At 45.9% G+C, this 17,865-nt stretch overlaps 1 protein-coding gene across 5 annotated transcripts in view; it reads right to left on the bottom strand.

Annotated features, from left to right (window-relative positions):
* The window catches only part of SLC6A13 (solute carrier family 6 member 13), a 46,611-nt gene extending 32,133 nt beyond the window's left edge, over nucleotides 1-14,478 (bottom strand). The window contains exons 1-2 of one of the 5 annotated variants that reach the window (XM_033223336.1): nucleotides 10,592-14,478; nucleotides 7,698-7,904 (exon numbers count right to left, since the gene is read on the bottom strand). In XM_033223336.1, coding sequence (XP_033079227.1) covers nucleotides 7,698-7,899 — 202 coding nt within the window. In that variant the 5' untranslated portion in view covers nucleotides 7,900-7,904; nucleotides 10,592-14,478. Of the gene's footprint in view, nucleotides 1-7,697; nucleotides 7,905-10,094; nucleotides 10,562-10,591 lie in introns of those variants that run through there. The other 4 variants (XM_033223337.1, XM_033223334.1, XM_033223335.1 and 1 more) reach the window with 4 other exon arrangements.
* Nucleotides 14,479-17,865: the final 3,387 nt, after the last annotated feature.

Below are 17,865 nucleotides of genomic sequence, written 5' to 3'. Positions count from 1 at the left end.
GCCTTCTCTTCAAAAGACACTGTCAGGAAAAGGAAAACAGTCCAGGTGCAGTGGCTCATGCCTGTAATCCCAGCACTTTGGGGGGCCAAGGCTGGAGGATCGCTTGAGCCCAGGAGTTTGAGATCAGCCTAGGCAACATAGTGAGACCTTGTCTCTACAAAAAAAAAAAAAAAAAAAGTTTTTAATTTTCTGGGTATGGTGAAACATGCCTATAGTTGCAGCTACTTCTTGGGAGGCTGTGGTGGGAAGATCATTTGAGCTCAGAAGGTCAAGGATGCAGTGAGCCATGAGTGCACCACTGAACTTCGGCCTGGGTGACAGAGTGAGATCCACCTCAAAAAAAGAAAAGGAAAATTACAAAACACAGAATGAAAAAAAAAGTATTTGTAAAATGCATTTCTGTTAAGGGACTTGTGTGTTAGAATATATGAAGACACCTCAATAACAAAGGATAAACTACTGATACGTGAAAACTACAAATGAATCTCAAAATAATTATGCTGTATCATAATTATCAACATACTGTATGATTCCATTTATATAATATTCCAAGAAAAGCAAACTAGTTTAGTTTGCATTTAGCATAATTATTGATTGCACTGGGATACGATGGCAGGAGTGAAGTTGGGAGGAAGGAATTAGAAAGAGACAGGAGAAACTGTTTTGGAGGTGATGGACATGTTTATTATCTCAATTGTGGCAGTAGTTTCATGGGTATATACATATGTCAAAATTTATCAGATTGTACGCTTTAAATATGTGTGGTTTATTGTAAGTTAATGAGGAACCCAGTTCTCCAGGTCTTCACCTTCTACTTCTCAAGGTTGTAATCTACACATCCATAATTCAGGCACTAAGGGAGATTTGATGATGAGGACAAAGAAAGAAAGGTAGCAAACAATTCAGCCTAAAAAGTCCATAAATCAATCCAAGGTTTGCTGAGCAGGAGGGAAAACAGGAAAGAGAGAACCCAGCAGCTGACAGGAACAGTCACTGTGGAGAGCCCAGTCCAGAAAGCAACAGCGATGGGCCCAGCCCAAGCCCCTCCCCATATTCACGTTGCCTGCTCTTTCTCTACAAACCAAGCCAATATTTAACTGCACTGGGCCCCGTGGTCCGCTGCTCCCACCTTCTCTGCTTCTTGGAGCACCTTGGCAGCCTGCCAAGAGGGACAAAGTCCATATACCTGCAAGGAGGAGCTACAGGACCTAGAAGTGTGAGAGGGGTCGGGAGGAGGCCAAGGGGGTCCAGGTACAGACTGAGGAGTCCTGAAGGGCATTCCGCCTCTTCCCCTCCGCAGGCACCACCGTCAAAAGATGAAGTTAGTCCTGGGGACGGCGGGCGGAGTTCACAGTTCCCTGCGCCCCGTATCAGGCGTACTAGTCTCAAAAATTCTCAAACGTGCTGGCATTGTCTCTGTGAGATGGGAGAGGCCACATCCCCATCCCAGAAAGGAATCACTCTCTTGGCCCTCCTTCTCAAAAGGAGCACGCTCTGTGGTGTCACCAGCCAATTCCTTAAGGCATAAACTGACGATCGTCCACTTGAGCAACAGAAGAGCGAGGAGCTTCCATGAGGTGTTATGTGCTGTCCTCGGCCTGAGCCTGCCCAACAGCGGGCCCTGAGTCATTAACTGCACTTGATAACACACTGTCACGCACTGCTAAATAACCATTACTTTTATAGGGACACATGAAAAGCGCTCCTTATTTCTCTTTATTCTCCGCTATCTAGAAACAGCATAGGGCTAATGGTTTTCCTTGCTGCCAAGGGAATCCTCTTTGTGTGGGCATCCCCGTGCACCTTCTTTACAGGCTGGCGCTGCGGGGTCTGTCCCTTCCAGGCCCTTCCGAGAGGTCCTGCTGTCCTGGCCTCACATGGTGACTCCAGTCCCAAGTTAATTCTGGGTGTTGAGCAGCTCGGCCCACCAGCAGCCAGGGTCCAGGCAGCTGGAGAGGTCTCAGCTGAAGGCCGGTGTTCTGAAGCACCCAGGACCTGGGTATTGGAAGACTGAGGTTCTGAAGAGGAGTTGGAGGGGACAGGGAGGAAGTCCTCACAAAAGGTGGTCTCCGGCTGGTGTCCTGAGACTAGTAGAAAAATTAAAGGTTCTTGGCATGGGTAACTTCTGCATCTAGTGAAATTTCAGCAACCTGGACTTAGAAATTAAGTGAAAATGTTGGCAGATGGTTTTTTCATCTGGGTTGAGATAGGCAGGAAGGTGATTTAAATTCCCTGCTGGCTACTGACAGCCCTATTACCAGAACCCTCTCCCGCTAGCTTCTTCCCACCTCACGCCTCCTGTGTTATCCAGCATCTCCTCATCCCATGACTGGAACTTTGGCTGGGCAGGCCCTAGTAGAAAATCATATTTGCTTTTCCTCCTGGCAGCTGAGGGTGGAGGGCTGGAGGAATAGTTCAAATGTACAGCTTCTTCAGCCACCTCATCAGCTCAGGGCCCCATCGCTAAGGCTGCCTGGTCACTGGCATACTGTGGCTGCTATGCAGGACTCACATGGCCTCCTTTCGTCCAGAAGGGAAATACACAAGGAAGGGTGGATTTTACCTGCTCCCACATTTTGCCCCAATAACCCACATTTATTATCTTCAATTATTTCCTCCCCATCTCCCCCATTATCTTGAATCCATTTCAATCAGTCCTTGCCCCCAGCCCTCCACTGTAACCGCTCTTACCAAGGTCATCAATGACTTCCCAGCTGCTAAAACCAACAATCAATTTCCTTTCCTCATTTTTTAAACCTACCTGCAGCCTTTGCTGCAGTTAATCTCTCCCTCCTCCCTGACAGAATTTCTTCACTTGGCTTTCCAAAACACTTCATTCTCTTGGTTTTCATCCTGCTTTACCAGTTTCTCATTTTCTGTCTCCTCTGCTGGTTTCTCATCTTCTCCCAGACCCACTAAAGGTCCTTACTTTCTTTTCTTATACCATCAAAATGCTAATGGTCCCCAAACACACACCTCCAGCCAGATCTCTCTCACAAACTCCAAACTCACATTCTACTGCCCAGTTGCCATCTCCACTTGCACATCCGATAGATACCTCAACTCAACTTTCCCAAAATTCACCCCCTTACTTTCCCTTCAAAACCTGCTCCTTTGAGGCGAGACACAGTGGCTCATGCCTGTAATCCCAGCACTTTGGGAGGCCGAGGTAGGCAGATCACTTGAGGCCAGGAGTTTGAGATCCGCCTGGCCAACATGGTGAAACCCCATCTCTATTTAAAAAAAAAAAAAAAAAAAACCACAACAAAAGCTTGCTCCCTTCATGGCCTTCCACATCTCAGTGAATGGCAGCTCCTTCCTTCCAGTCACTCAGGTGAAAACTCTTGGATTGCTTAGATGGGTGCTAGCAGTGGAGGGGATGTGAAGCGGTCGGGTCCTGCACATCTCATGGGTGGGGGGATCTAGTCCCAGGCATTCTGGATGCTGAGTTATTCACTCTGCCAGCAACCAGGGTCCCGGGAGCTGGAGAGGTCCTGAACCTCCCAGGACCTGCGTGTTTGGGTACAGTCAACAGTTATGAGAGGTGGAGAGAATTAAGGATGACTCCAAGATTTTTGCCTTATAACTGGTCAGCTTCTGCTCTCACTCCCCTATACTCAGTTCTCAACATAGCAGCTAGAGATTATTTTAAAATGTAAGATGACTGGCCAGGCACAGTGGCTCATGCCTGTAATCCCAGCACTTTGGGAGGCCAAGGTGGGTGGATCACCTGAAGTCAGGAGTTTGAAACCAGCCTGGCCAACATGGAGAAACCTCATCTCTACTAAAAATATAAAAATTGGCCGGGCATGGTGGTGCACACCTGTAGTCCCAGCTACTGGGGAGGCTGAGGCAGGAGAATCACTTGAACCCAGGAGGTGGGCTGAGGTGCTGAGATCACACCGCTGCACTCCAGCCTGGGTGACAGAGTGAGACTTCATCTCGGGGGAAAAAAAATGTAAGATTACTGCTGCTCAAAACCCTGCCCTGCATCTGAATGTCACTAGAGCAAAAGCTGAAGTCTGAGAGTGGCCAACCTAGCATACCCCATCTGCCTGCCTCCCTGTCCCAGCCCATTTTCTTCCCTGACCTTACCTTCTATTCATCTGCCCAGCTCCAGGCTCAAGTCCTCAAATAAGCCAGCCAGGCTCTTGCTTTGGTTCAACCTTTGTTTCCTCTGCCTGGAGCAAAGCACTTTCACCCCACCCCATAATACCCACAAGGCCAGTTCTCTCACTCCTGGCAAGACTTTGCTCAAATGCTCTCAATGACCACCGTTTTAAAAATCGCCACCACCCACACCCACACTCCTGATCCCCTTTACCCAGCTCTCCTTGTTCTTTTCCTATAGCACTCACTCATTCGGGAATGCAATCTAACTTACACATTTATCCCGTTGATTGTGCATGGTCTGTCTCCCTCCTCTAGAATGTATGCCCTATGAGGACAGGGAGTTGGTCCGTTTTGTTTATAGGAGGTATCCCAACCACCTAGAACGATTCCTGGCTTATGCTAGTGCTCAGTAAGTATTTGCTGGTGAATGACACAGTCAGGCTCAGGGCTTGGCTGGGTGTGTGCCCAGGCAACGGACAGAGCCTGGAAATTCTAAAGCCATTAGGAAGAAGCAGGTGCTTGGGGGTGGATCAGCCACAGGTCCTGGACAGCAGGGAGACTGTTTACCTAGGAGACGGTGGAGGTGGGCATCCCTCTCACTCGCCTCCCTAAAAGCCTCCCTGTTGCTTCCGACTTCGGATGGGCTTCTTCGTATCACTTTCTCAGCTTGCCTGCCTTTTGACTACAGTTTTCAGCTGTTTGCCTTGTGTTCTATCATAGCCTTGCCTCAGCCCTTTCCCTGCTCTGGAACTCATTTCAAATTAGATCTACCAAATGTTGATGCTGGAAGAAATCAAAGAAGATGTCACTTATATTTTCAGTTTGGAAGTAAAATTGTGCTTTGAGGACGTCTTCATCCCTGAGTTTCTCACTAAACAAATACTACGATGAATTAAGACTCCTTGATTGCCTTCCCCTCCCCGCCAAGCACAAGAGTGGCTACTTGGAGCCGTGAATTTCAAGAAAGGGCCCAGAAGCAGACTGACAGGGTGCATTACTGGAGGATGGCACACGCTGGGGGTATCCCAGCATCCTCTCCAGGGCTTGCTCAGAACACTCTTCCCATGCCCAGGAGCCCAGGCCCCAATCTGAGAATGGTAAGTTCAGATAAAAGCACTAAACCAGGATGAAAGGGGTCAAACCAATCTAAGGGTCTCCATTCTCCCAGCCTCCTGCCCACATCAGCAGCAAAGGGCCCTTTCAGGAAGAGGCAGCAGTCTCTTCTTCGGCAAAGGGACAGGAGATGACAAGATGAAGTTTAAGGGCCCATTTTCTGTAGGAGTTTGCTTTGCCTGGGAGGCGAGAGGAGTTAACTGATGACAGAAAAGCTAAACTGCTGAGAACACCAAAAAAAAAAAAAACAGAAAAACAGGCAGGTCCAGGTTCCTCTAATGACCACACACATCCTTGATCAGCCCGCTTACCATGGTAAAGGAGCCATTTCACGAACCCAGCCCACGGCCCTGGGTGACTCACGCCCTCCAGAGCAAACCTGCGCCCTGCCTGCAGCTCCCCAGTCCCTCAGAACACTCCCCTCCAGCTGAAGCCGTCCATCAGCGAACGGGGAAGAGGAGTGCTCAGGCCCCGCGCTTGGTAAGGGAAGAAGTTATGGGTAGGCAGTGTAAGGGTTAAACAGAGAACTTGACCGGATGGCAGAATTCCCACACATGTCAGGACTCTCCAGGGAATCAGCGTGCTGGAAGGCAGGCTCTATCCAGGGAGGAGGAGACCACAGCCGCCACCCTGCTGCCTCCACTTCCCCACACAGGACCCACGTGAACAACCAAGGGCTGTGGGGGCTCTTTTCCCCTCAGGCCTCTGTTCCCACACAAGACACAGTCAACATATTCCCAGGCCCACACAGACTCACCACAGAGCCCTGGGACCCAAACATTGCCAGACAAAGGACCAGGGAGAGTCCCTCATCCCCCGCGTTCCTGTCACTGCTCCCCTCCACTTTCCCCTGTCAGCCCAGTGGTTTGCATTAGACCTGGAAGGCAATCTCTCCTACCTCTTCGTGCCATTCCTGCTAATTCCCAGGCCAACCTTTACCCAATTCCAGAGAAGCTTGCGGAAAGCTGCTCACCTCCTAATCTCTCTGCCATGTGAGGAGCTAAGCTGGTTACCAGGTTCCAGACCCACAGTCCCAATGCCAGCTTAGTCCCCAAGCCTCCAGCTTTCGCCCTCGGCCAGCTCCGTCTCCCTGATTCTCCAGAGGGAGGGTATTCAGGCCTAAATTCCTAAACAAGCACGTGGAGCACTCAGCACCAGGTAAAAAGTGGGTAGACCTTCCCTCTTCCCTCACAGCGCAAACTGAGCAAATTCCTATGATTTCAGGCCACTGGCCAGAAATTCCTAGGAAGAAGGGACACACCAGCCCATTTTCATCCCTCCGGAAACACAAGTTAACCTCCAACCCAGGGACAATCCCCAGTTGCCACAGACCTGGGAACCAGACTCCATGGGCCCAGGGCCTCTCTCGTGTTCTCCTCCAGTTCCCACACCTCCACTCTGTATTGAAGGCTTGCTTTCTCTAAAATCCTTGTGAGACTCAAGCTGGATGCGTTTGGCAGCTCTTACTCACCTGCAAAAGGGTAGGTATTGCTTTAAAGAACCTCAAATCCTGTAGCCCATGAACTTGCCCCTCCTCTCATGATTTTCCCTGATGGCTACCTCTGTATCCCACGTTCCTCCAGGCCTGGCTGCAGTCTCACTACCAAATCAGACCTGGGAACCCCAGGCCTGTCAGCTTCACCCATAAGCAAGGAGCCATTCCTAGCCCACTGGTCACCCAGAACGCGCCAGTACTTGGGAAATCCCTCTGGGGCTTCCCACAGAAATACAAAATTCGCTGAATGTGGGTTAGTGGTTGCAAAATTTGTCACTGCTGCGAGGATAGAAGAATTACCCCAGGCGGCTGGAAGAGAGGTGAATGAGAAGCCAGTGATGACATAGTAAAGAGCCGGAGGTAATGCTCTCCCTACAACACACGCACATTTGTACCGGGACATTTTAAAAAGAGAGCCTGTACTAGAAGGGGTTGGGTAAGGGATGGCTTAGGGAACCTCCCCCTGCCAGCAGAGTAGGAAAAAGACACCAGGCCAAGGTTGGGGAATCTCAAGACCACAGAGCAGTTTGGTATTGATATTATCATCAACAAAGCTACTATTTTTTAAGTTCTTTACACACATTATCTCTAATCCTTACGACGACCTTGAAAGGCAGGCATTATTATCTCGATTTGCAGGAGCGGTAACTGATGCTCTGAGAGCTTAAGTAACTTGTCCAAGATCACACAGAGGGTAAGCAGTGGGGCCAGAATCCAAACTCTCCTCCACCTGGTTCCAGCTTGTGCTCACATTTCTACGATGCCACATGACAATAGAAAGAGCCCTGGGACGGTCACGGGATAGTCCCGCATCTTTCTAGGTCTTAGTTTCTTACAGAGAGTCCTGAATGACCACTAAGTGTCCTTCCAACTCCAGAATTCTATGCATCTATGGGACTCCCCAGAGGGGCCGAGAGCGCAGGAGATGGAAGTGTCCTCCTTCCAGGAGCGGGTGGGGTGGCACAAGAGCTCTCACCTCCCCCATTTTTGTAGCAGAGATAGGGAAACCTCCAGACGTTGCCCAGCCCAATGATCTCCCCGGCCACTGACAGCACAAACTCCATCTTGTTGTTCCAGTGCCCCCGCTCCAGGGTGCCATCTTCCTCCTTCTTTTCCATGACTGGATACACTGGCTTTGTCTCTCCATTACTGGCTGTGCCTGAGGCCCTGCTATCCATCCCACCTGGAAAACAAGTGGGAGGCCCTGTTACTGTTGGGAACCCCAGAAGGAAACCCCTCCTCCTCCTTTTACCGACAAATCCATAAGGGGATGAATGCCCTGGAAGAGGTGACTGCTATGCCCTTCCCTGTAGACCATGTCCTCCTTAGCACTTCTCAGTGGTAGAAGCTGGGTGACAGCTACTGAACGTATATATCCCTTTCCTGTTCCAGGAGGAAAGTGTTGGTGCTGATGGACAGCGTCTGCTTCCACTATAAGGCCCTCTTGGGTTGAGGCTTGTAGACATGGAGGAGTTCACCGGCCGCTGTGCTGTCTAAATTCTCCCTGCCGCCCTACAGTCAGCCTCACCCGGATCAGCACGTGCTTCCGTCTCTTTACTCTCTACGCTGGGACACGTGGGAAGGATGGGATTTTACATGTCCTCAAAGCCACCAATTTCCCTTGCAGGAATTTACCCTGAGGAAATAATTGTGATTGTGAGTGAAAGGTGTAGCAGGAGGATATTTATTGTTTATAACAGCAAAAAATCAGAAAGTACATAAATTGTCAAAAATGGTAGATATGTTCATAAATTATGGCACATTCATATAATGGACTACTATATATAATCATTAAAACCTGTGTTACAGAAACAAGTGTATCGGCACAAAAGGATGCTCACAATATATAGTAAAACCCAGTACGTACAATATGATCATGCTTGACAAATATCTTAGAAAGTATTTATAGGCATTGACAGATTAGGATAGCCACCAAATGTTTTTCTTTCAGCAGCTGGGTTATAGGAACATTTCCTTATCTATATTTTCTACATTTACATAAAAAAATATGTTTTACTTTTGTAATATAAAAATAAAAGCCAGCTTAAAAAAAAAAATCCTGTCAAAGGACTGGGAGAGTTGAGTGGGACCAGGAATTGTGAATAAGATGAGGTGGTCTAAGTACTCCTTCTATGTCTCTCTGAAATCAGCAGAAGGGAGACATGAGCTATGTGCTCTTTTTCTCTTCTGGTGACGACAAATGGAGTCTGTGACAGTAGAGAAGATGACATAAACTAAAAAGCCACAGTTTTAACCATTCACTGTCAGAAGTGGCCCATTCCAGACTATTGGGATTGAGGATGACTGGGTGTGGCTCCCATTTAGTCAGCAACTACTATAGACTAGGCACTTCACATGCATTCATTTCATTTAATTCTCACAGCAACCCTGAGATGTAAGCATTATTACCTCCACTTTATAAATAAGGAAGTTGCAGCTCAGAGAGGTTCAATAATGTGACTGCTGCTGCCATGTAGCTAGTAAATTGCACAGCCAGGACTTAAATCCACTCTGCCCCTGCTCTTTCAGTTCCAGCCCTTTGATTACAATGGCTACCCAGGTTCACTGGCATATCTACTAAAAGCATCTTCTAATGACTCTGCCTTGATTTTGCAGAGTGGCCTCTTTTCTGAAGAAGTAGGCAGATGGGCTTTTTTCTAACCCTCAAGCAAAGTTCATGTTAACAGAACTTTCTCAGCAGTAACCTCTTCTGGCCACAGACTCTCCTTTGGCTCTGAGCCAGAAAGTCAGAGTCAGGGAACAGGCTGGGCGCGATGGCTCACGCCTGTAATCCCAGCACTTGGGAGGCTGAGGTGGGTGGATCACCTGAGGTCACGAGTTTGAGACCAGCCTGGCCAACATGGTGAAACCCCATCTCTACTAAAAGCAGGAGAGTCGCTTGAAACCAGGAGGCGGATGAAACCAGGTGCAGGGAGCTGGGATCACGCCACTGCACTCCAGCCTGGGCAACAAAGCGAGACTCCGTCTCAAAAAAAGAAAGAAAGAAAACAAAAAAGAAAGTCAGGGAACAGCAGGTATCTATGTTTATTTGATAAATGAGAGAATGAGCTCCTTTCTACAAAGGAGAAACTCAAGTAACTGGTCCCAAGAGGGCTCCCCAGTCCTTTTGGGAAGGTTGTCAAGGTACTGACTTTGCTGGAGGCATCCCCTCCCTTTACCAGCTGATGGATCCCTCCCGGTGATGGAAAGCCTTCCCTTCTCCGCCCTCTCAGACTCTAGGAGAAACAGTAGCGCTTTCCTGGTTCCCTTAGCCCCATTAGAGCTGCTTCCCAGAGGTAGCGTGTTGTGTCTGAAAGGCCATGAGCTGTAGAGCCAGATGAGACCAGGTTTAAACATTAGTTTTTTCTCATACCAATGTCTGACTTCAGAGAAGTTAATGAATGACTCTGAGTCTTCGTTTGTTCATCTGTAAAAGTGGGGATGATTGATAGGATATACTTAGCTATAAGAATTAAATGAGGAAATATACATATATATATGCACTTAATAGAATAACAGGTACTGAAATTTTTGTTTTCTTTCAGTCCTGTCAAAGAGTTGATCATTGCTCTCTTTTCTCAGAGTTAAATCCGATTTTTCTTGGAGCTAAATCCAATTGTCTTTCCTCTCAATCTAGGGCTCTCTCTTTCCAAATCACATTGTCACTTAAGTCAACAGCCACCAAGTTTCAGAAAGTCAAGAAAATAGCATATAATCTTGGCATCGCACACATAAATGTCAGAAGCATATTTTCTAGGAGAGGGTGAGAAAAAAGTCCTTTGGTTATAAGTCCCATGGATCCCACCAACCTGCAGACTGAGACCCAGAAACAGAAAAAAAAAAAAAAAAAAAGGAGAAAACATTTCGAACCTTAGTGAAGTTGCTGCCAGACGTCCAGTCGGGGAGAATTATCTAAGGGGGAAGGGGAAGGTGCCGGCTATTTAAAGTGTGGTCCCAGAGCGCCTCTGTGGCACTCGTAATTCTAAACTTGGCCCAGCCCACATTCCACCCTTGTGCCTCCCCCTCCACTTTTCACCCCTCCCCTCCCTCGGCCACCGGACAACCCGCACATGAGTGATTCCGCAGTCTGGGGAGTGTGCACCCTGGCAGGTCGGGCCAGCTGCTGGTGAGCTTATGAAGCATGGTCTCTTCCCCAGAGCTCATGTGCACTTCCCACCCGGTGATCTCAGGGTCTCTGTGGAGGGATCCTGCCTCCCACCCCTGTCTCTAACACAAGTGCTCCTATAAATCCATCAAGAATAGGTGTTCCTTTGGTCAGGTGCTGTGTAGATTAATTTAAAAATACATTTATCTTACCGTTTTGCAGCTTGCAATGTGGAATGGACGATGATTTAGAACAAAGATACATAGATACAGAACTCTGAGATGTCAGAAAAACTTCCCAAACATACACAGACATTTATACACATAGAAGAAGTCTGAAAAAAATGTCACTAAATGGTTAATAGTAGTTACTTTTGTAGAGCGGAAATGAAATCAGGAGATGGCAGTAAGGGAGATTTTTTCCCCACTTTATCAATATTGTTTGGATTTTTAAATAGTATGCTATAATTTTAAAGTATTTTTTAAATCAATAGAGAAAAGGAAGTGTCAAAGTTTAAAATAAAGCCAAGCCCTAAAGCTGTCATAAGTGAAGGAGCTGGCCGTGAGCACGAGGCACAGGTCATCCAGGGAGCTTCGTTTTTCTGCAGGAACAGCCCCCAGAGGCGGCTGTGAGCGCAGCTCATTCAGCCTGGAGTCTAGGACAGGGCAGAGTCCCACCTCAGCCACGTGCCGAAGCACAGTGCATGCAGGGGAACCTGCTTAGACTTTGACACCGGAGAGTGTGGGGTCTGAGTCCCACATATGTGACTGCCCAGCTTGAGATTTCAGGAGATGGTGACTCACTGTAAATGGCAGCTGTTATTCATCCTTACGGGATTATTCACAGTGAGCAGGGAAGTCTTCTTGAAGGAGACAGGACTGAGAAACCCCTGAGCTAAGCTGGGCTCTGGCCAGACTGGGAGAATGAGTTAGGTAGAGGATGGGGCAATGAGTGAGTGAGGTGACAGAGACATCTTGAGATGACAGAGAGGAGTGGAAAGAAAGATGAATCGAAGAGTCTAAGGTAGTTTCCATTTCCTTCATCCCTCATCTAACTTAAGGGCATGGGGCAGGGGCAGGGAAACACCGCGTGGCAATACCTGGAGAGCTTCCCAGAAGCTTCTTGGAAATCATTCTTCTTATGTTTCAGCTGCCCCTGTTCCTCTCCCCTTCCAAGCTTTCATCTATTAGATTGAGCCATGTAAAGCAGTAAACCAAAAGGGTCCTGAGACAGCCTACAAACTCATGTAAAAAAAGACCATCTTCAAAGCAGTGCTATTGACTTCCATTTTTACTTATCCTTGAGTGGTACTTACTAACGGCCTACTACGCATTATAAACTTCGGCGTTTGTAATCTAAAATTACCAGATAACTGGTGTTTTCTCAGATACCATTCGGCCCTTGGCAATGTTGCACAGCCCCTTCTATGCCCTCATATATGCAAACGGTTGCAATTTCCAGTTTCCAGGAAAGACTGTCAGTGACAAGGACATCATCAGGCTTATCCTGAGTTGGTTGTAAGTTGCTGCTCTTGTATTAAGGAATGTTGGCTTTACTTACCAACTCTTTTGTTTTTACATAACTGCTGCCATGTTACCACATGTTGACTCCTATTTTATTCCTCTCCAAATGTTTGTTATCCCCAATTTCTTTTTCCCCCATAAAGTGGGAATGGCTATGGTAGGTTTTTTGTCCTGCTTAGGTTGACAAAAGTTAAACAACAACAACAAAAAGCTTGAGAACCACTGGTAGATAAATGTTGGTGACAGTCCCTCACAACTTCCTGTCTGGGGTTCCACACAAAACAGGTGTGACTAGCCTTGCATCTACCTCACGTTGCCATCATCCTTTGGTCTGCTGGGTGCATAGTCAAGAAACCTGAAAACAAGTAACACCAGAATTAGTATTCAAGAGTTCTTACTCAAGAGACTGCATAAGTTTTAAGACTCACTAGAGATTGTTAGTGAGGATACTGAAGGCTGCGCTTCCCACAACAGGACTGTACAAAACAAAGTGAACCACGCAAAAAGCAGGCCTAGGAGGTCCTGGTTTGTACCAAGTTCATCCCAGGTATGTTTAAATGACAGTAGGCCATGACATGCTCTTCCAAAAATTGTTTGACTCTACTAGGAGTGGAATAAACATTTCTCAGCAACATCAAGGTGGCAAAGGAAGTGGTGGGTTCTCCTCTGGAGAGCTTTAAATTAAGAGATGTAGTTCTGTTTAACTGCAGGAGTCAGGAACCTGTTGACCTTTTGGATCCCTTTTTAAATATCACACTGAAAGAAAAGAAAACACACTGAAAGAAAAGTAGAACAGACTAAACAAATTATGGCTTGCTATAACTGAAATCATTCAAACAACAAAATGAGTAATGATAGTATGGGATTGTAGCCCAAAGAACAAAATTCACTAATAAGTTCATGCTGATACAAATAACCAATACGTTAATAAGTGGGAATGAAAGGACCATTCTTTCTTGCAGTTGAATTCCAATAAATAAATATAGAAGGATGCCGAGCATGGTGGCATGCACCTGTAAGCTCAGCTACTCAGGGAGGCTGAGGTGGGAGGATTACTTAAGCTCAGGAGTTTGAGGCAACACAGCAAGACCCCATCTCAAAGAAAATCTTAATAAATGTAGAAGGAAAGAGAAAAATAGGAAATCACCACTAGACAAACACCACTATAATAATTGTTGCAGACAAGATCTACCAATGAACGCTAAAATTGGTGGGTGAAAGTTCAAGGAGGAACAGAATTTTTACAATTCCAAAGTGTCTCCCCCAAGATATGTATTAACTACAAAGGGAAAAATCGTAATTTTGAAGTAGAGAAGCCAGGCAGAAACCACCTTAACCAAATTACCAAGGTCAGCACCACCAGTAATAAGACATCAATATCTATCTATATCATGAAGCATGGATATGATGTACGAAGAGGGACACAACATTTTTGTGATACTCTTGCCAAAAATGTGGTTCAATCACAAGAATCGTAAGACAAACCCAAAGTGAGGGGCATTTGACAAAATTACTGATCACTACTCTTCAAAAGTGTTAAAAGTGTCACGAAAGACAAGACAGACAAGAAAAGAAAGACTGAGGAAGTGTTTTAGGCTGCAGGAGACTAAGGGAAAATAACAACTAAATGCAATGTGGGGTCCTGAATGGGATCCTCGATAGGATCCTGGAATAGAAAAGGACATGAATGTAAAAACTGGTGAAAGTTGCATAAGGTCTTTAATTTACTAGTACCCTATCAATGTTAATTCCCTCGTTCCAACAATTGTACTATGGCTGTGAAAGATGCTAACATTAGGGGAAGCTGAGTGAAAGATGGAAGCTCTCTGTACTATTTTTGCAATTTTTCTGTAAGTCTAAAATAAAGTTTTTTCGTTTTTCTTTTCTTTTCTTTTTTTTTAAGATTTTCATTTACACTCTATTACAGCCCAAGTACTTGACCCTGCTGTGAAAAGCTCTGGAATGTTACATGCAGAAACCAGAGGTGTCACTGAAAACTGTGAAGAGTTTTCTGTTTGATCCCAGATGGGATAATTCACCTACATTCTATAAGCTCCAATTTGTTTTCTTTTTTGTTTGTTTTTGTTTTTGAGATAAGGGTCTCATTCTGTTGCCCAAGCTGAGTGCAATGGCACAATCATAGGTCACTGCAGCCTCAACCTCCTAGGCTCAAAGGATCCGCTCAACTCAGTCTCCCCAGTAGCGTGGACTACTACCATGCCCAGCTAATTATTTTTTAATCTTTTATAGGGATAGGGTCTTGCTATGTTGCCCAGGCTGGTCTTAAACTCTCAGCCTCAAGCAATCCTGTCTCAGCCTCCCAAAGCACTGGGATTAGAGGCGTGAGCCACCACACCAGACCCAAGGTCTGAAAGAAACAAGACTTATGACAAAGAATACTAATAACACCAACCATTACCATTACTAACGTTTGTTGTGCATTTCAAACGTGCCAGGCGTGGTGCTAAGTGCCATACAGGCACCATTTCATTTTATCCTCAGAACAAACCTGTGACACAAGAATTACTGACAAGATCATTTTAAAGATAGGAAAACAAAGACTTAAAGATATGACTTGCTAGGCCACATAACTAGTAAACGGTAGACCCAGGATTTGAACTCAGGTTTGTAGAATTCTAAAGTGCATTATTTATTTATAGCTACCATGTTCTCTATAAGTCTAGAGGTGGAGGAAAAAAGACAAGAGAAACACTAAAAAGCACAACTCTAGTACTGCTTATTTTGGCTATTGCTGGCCCGTGGGATTAAATATAATTTTCTCAGGAAAGAGGTGAACAATGAAAATGACAAGAAAAATGTTGCTTTCACTGAAAATCTCATCAGACCTGAAGAATACTTAAAAAATCTAATCAGAAGGCTCTCTTCCCATCCCAATGTGTTCCACAATTCTACTACTCTGCCCTCCCTATTAAGTTAAATCATACCTTTTGTCTTTAACTCTAGAAAAGTAGTTGCCGTTTTTTTCCAGTTTCATCCTGTTTCTTCCAATCCCTGTTTCCCTGATTTCTTGTCCGACTCTCAGAGTACATAGAGTTTGCAACCCTTATGTAACTAGTCTCAGTGGGAAGTTCTTGATGAACAGTTAGTGAGCAGGGGTTCTGAGGGAATGGAGACACCCTGACACCATCAAGCTGTGGTGAGGGATGAGGGCAGAGTGGCAACATTTAAAAAAAGCAACTTCAATCTCTGGACAGTCTTTTATCCTAAACATTTTAAAACACCACTGCAGGACGTTATTTGTGAGGAACAAAATCTATTGATGCACTGGTCATGCGGCTGACTGATGCGGAATGCAGTGTGGCTGGAATCTCATCTCTCATGTCTCAGCCCAGAGAGAGAGAGGGAACCCAGAAGGGAAACGCAACTGGTTTCCCATGACTGGGAAACAGGACAGCTCTCATGTGTCCTGGTTTCCCCAAACAAGAAGAAACAGACAGGGCCTGCTCAAACTGTGTGGTGTCAATGCCCGTGAGCCAAAGACCATGAGGAACACACCTACAGTTAAACAAGTTGGGTTCGTTACTCATGGCAACAAGGAAGAGTGCACACAATGTAAACTGTGAGGTGTCTCAGTCAGAGGGTGTCACTGAGGACTTGTTATTGGATGAATTTGTATTAGGTGATTTTGAGGAGGCTTCAGGAAGCAGGGCTTTGCTTTGGATTGGATGCTGTGAGGAAGGAGGAGTAATTTTATAATTGGGTTTCTTAATGGATTTTACCTAGAAAGCAGGAAAAATGAAGTGAAGCGAAAAGCTGTGATAGGTAAGGAAGGAGTAGTCACTTGTGTTAGGCAGCATAAGATGTTTGACCATTTGTGTGGGTTGGACAATGTTTACGTTGTTGTCTTTGTTCAGACATCATCATAGAGTGATCTTATTTGTGTCTGGATCCACCATGATCACAGAGTGGTCTTGCCTGACATTGATGCGTGAGAACGAACACCAGAGCAGCTCCTAGCAATACAAAGCCTAATCGACAGTGTCAGTCCAATTCCCAGCTGTCAGGGGCTTGCTTCTTTTCTTTTTCAGCCATCATAGCCACACACACTTGGAGAAGTGAACTGACGTAACAGAAAGTGGTGACTGTAGTGGGAGGAAGGCACCTGTACCTGTTCTCAAGGCCTTGGCCATGGGTTTTCACCCCCTTACCTATATTCTCCTCCTTCACACTAAGCCCAATCCCCCCTTTCCCACTCTTGTTATATCTTACCCCCATTCCCTCCATTTAAAAAAATACATTTTTTTTTCCTAGCATAGTTTGACATCATTGGGCAATTTTCCTCCCAATTATTCCATAAGATTAAAATTTAAAATTTTCTCAATCAGAAATCCATGTTGGCTACCCCGGGAAACATTAAAGAAATTACCGATGTTTAACGCCCACTCCTGAAGAGAAGATTCTGATTTAATTGTTCTGAGGTGAAGCTTGAACATTGAGATTTTTTCAAAAGCTCTCTGGAAGTCTCTAAGAGGCAGCTAAATTGGAAAAGCTCTGTGGCCTAATTGCTGCTGTTAGCTAATTTCTTAGTCTATCCTCAGGGAAGATGGAGTACAGCTGGTCTTATATCTGATACTCCTTTTCAAAGCCACTCTCAGCCTTCTCTTCTCCAAGATAAACAATCTGAAACCCTTTTATCTTTCCTAAGAGTTCTTCCTTCTCACCCCCACCCACTGTTTTCATTGCTCTCCTTTGGAAGCTCTCCAGGTTCTAAACATCCCTGTCAAGTACTGGTGTCCAAAGCTCCCTCGCGGCCCCTTTCCGCGGCCTGCCTGCTGGCTGCTGGTACTGCTCGTTTCCACAGCTCTGCAGTTTCCACCAATGGAGAAATTCAGCAACGGAGAGAGCACTCCCTACATGTTAGACTAAGAGGCAGAAGAAGCCTGAAGAAGGTCCCGCAGCCTGACTGTTGGACCAGGGTGGCCTTCCATAGAGTTCTGCTACATGGACAATGGAGAAGGAAAACTAAAGAAGGAAGAGGCATAAAAGCAGAATGAGTTAGAGCAAAGTTCAGTGTGATGAAAAAAATGTATAACCTGGGAGGAAGAACTCCAAAATTCTAGTCCTGGATATGACCTGAATCAGCCACATTAAATAATCTCGGGCAATCCATGTTGCCTTTCTAGGACTCTGTTTTTCATGCATAAGACAAGAGAGTAAGACTGGGCCATCCCCAGGCTTCACGTCAGCTCTGAGTCTTCCACAGCTGATCTCAGGCTTGGAAAAAAAGAGACTGCTGGTCTGATCACCCCTCTTCTAACTGCTCTGGCCACAGCTCTTTCTTCAGCAACTCTAGTTATTCCAAGAGTTCTTATATTCCCAATTCCAACAGCCAATGATTATAGCCCAGACTCGCACCTCTAGTCTGTAAGCTTCTTGAAGACAGTAGAGTGCCATCTGCCATCTCCTGAATATAGATAAAAACCTAGGAGTGCTTAGCTCTCTCAGCAGATACTTTAAACATTTCCTTAACCTCCAGGAATCAGACTTCCAAACAA

Source organism: Trachypithecus francoisi, unplaced genomic scaffold, assembly GCF_009764315.1.
Source record: "Trachypithecus francoisi isolate TF-2019V2 unplaced genomic scaffold, Tfra_2.0 Lachesis_group11, whole genome shotgun sequence".
NCBI classification, from domain to species: domain Eukaryota; kingdom Metazoa; phylum Chordata; class Mammalia; order Primates; family Cercopithecidae; genus Trachypithecus; species Trachypithecus francoisi.
The sequence above is the reverse complement of the archived record's forward strand: the minus strand, read 5'-3'. Positions and strand labels throughout refer to the sequence as shown.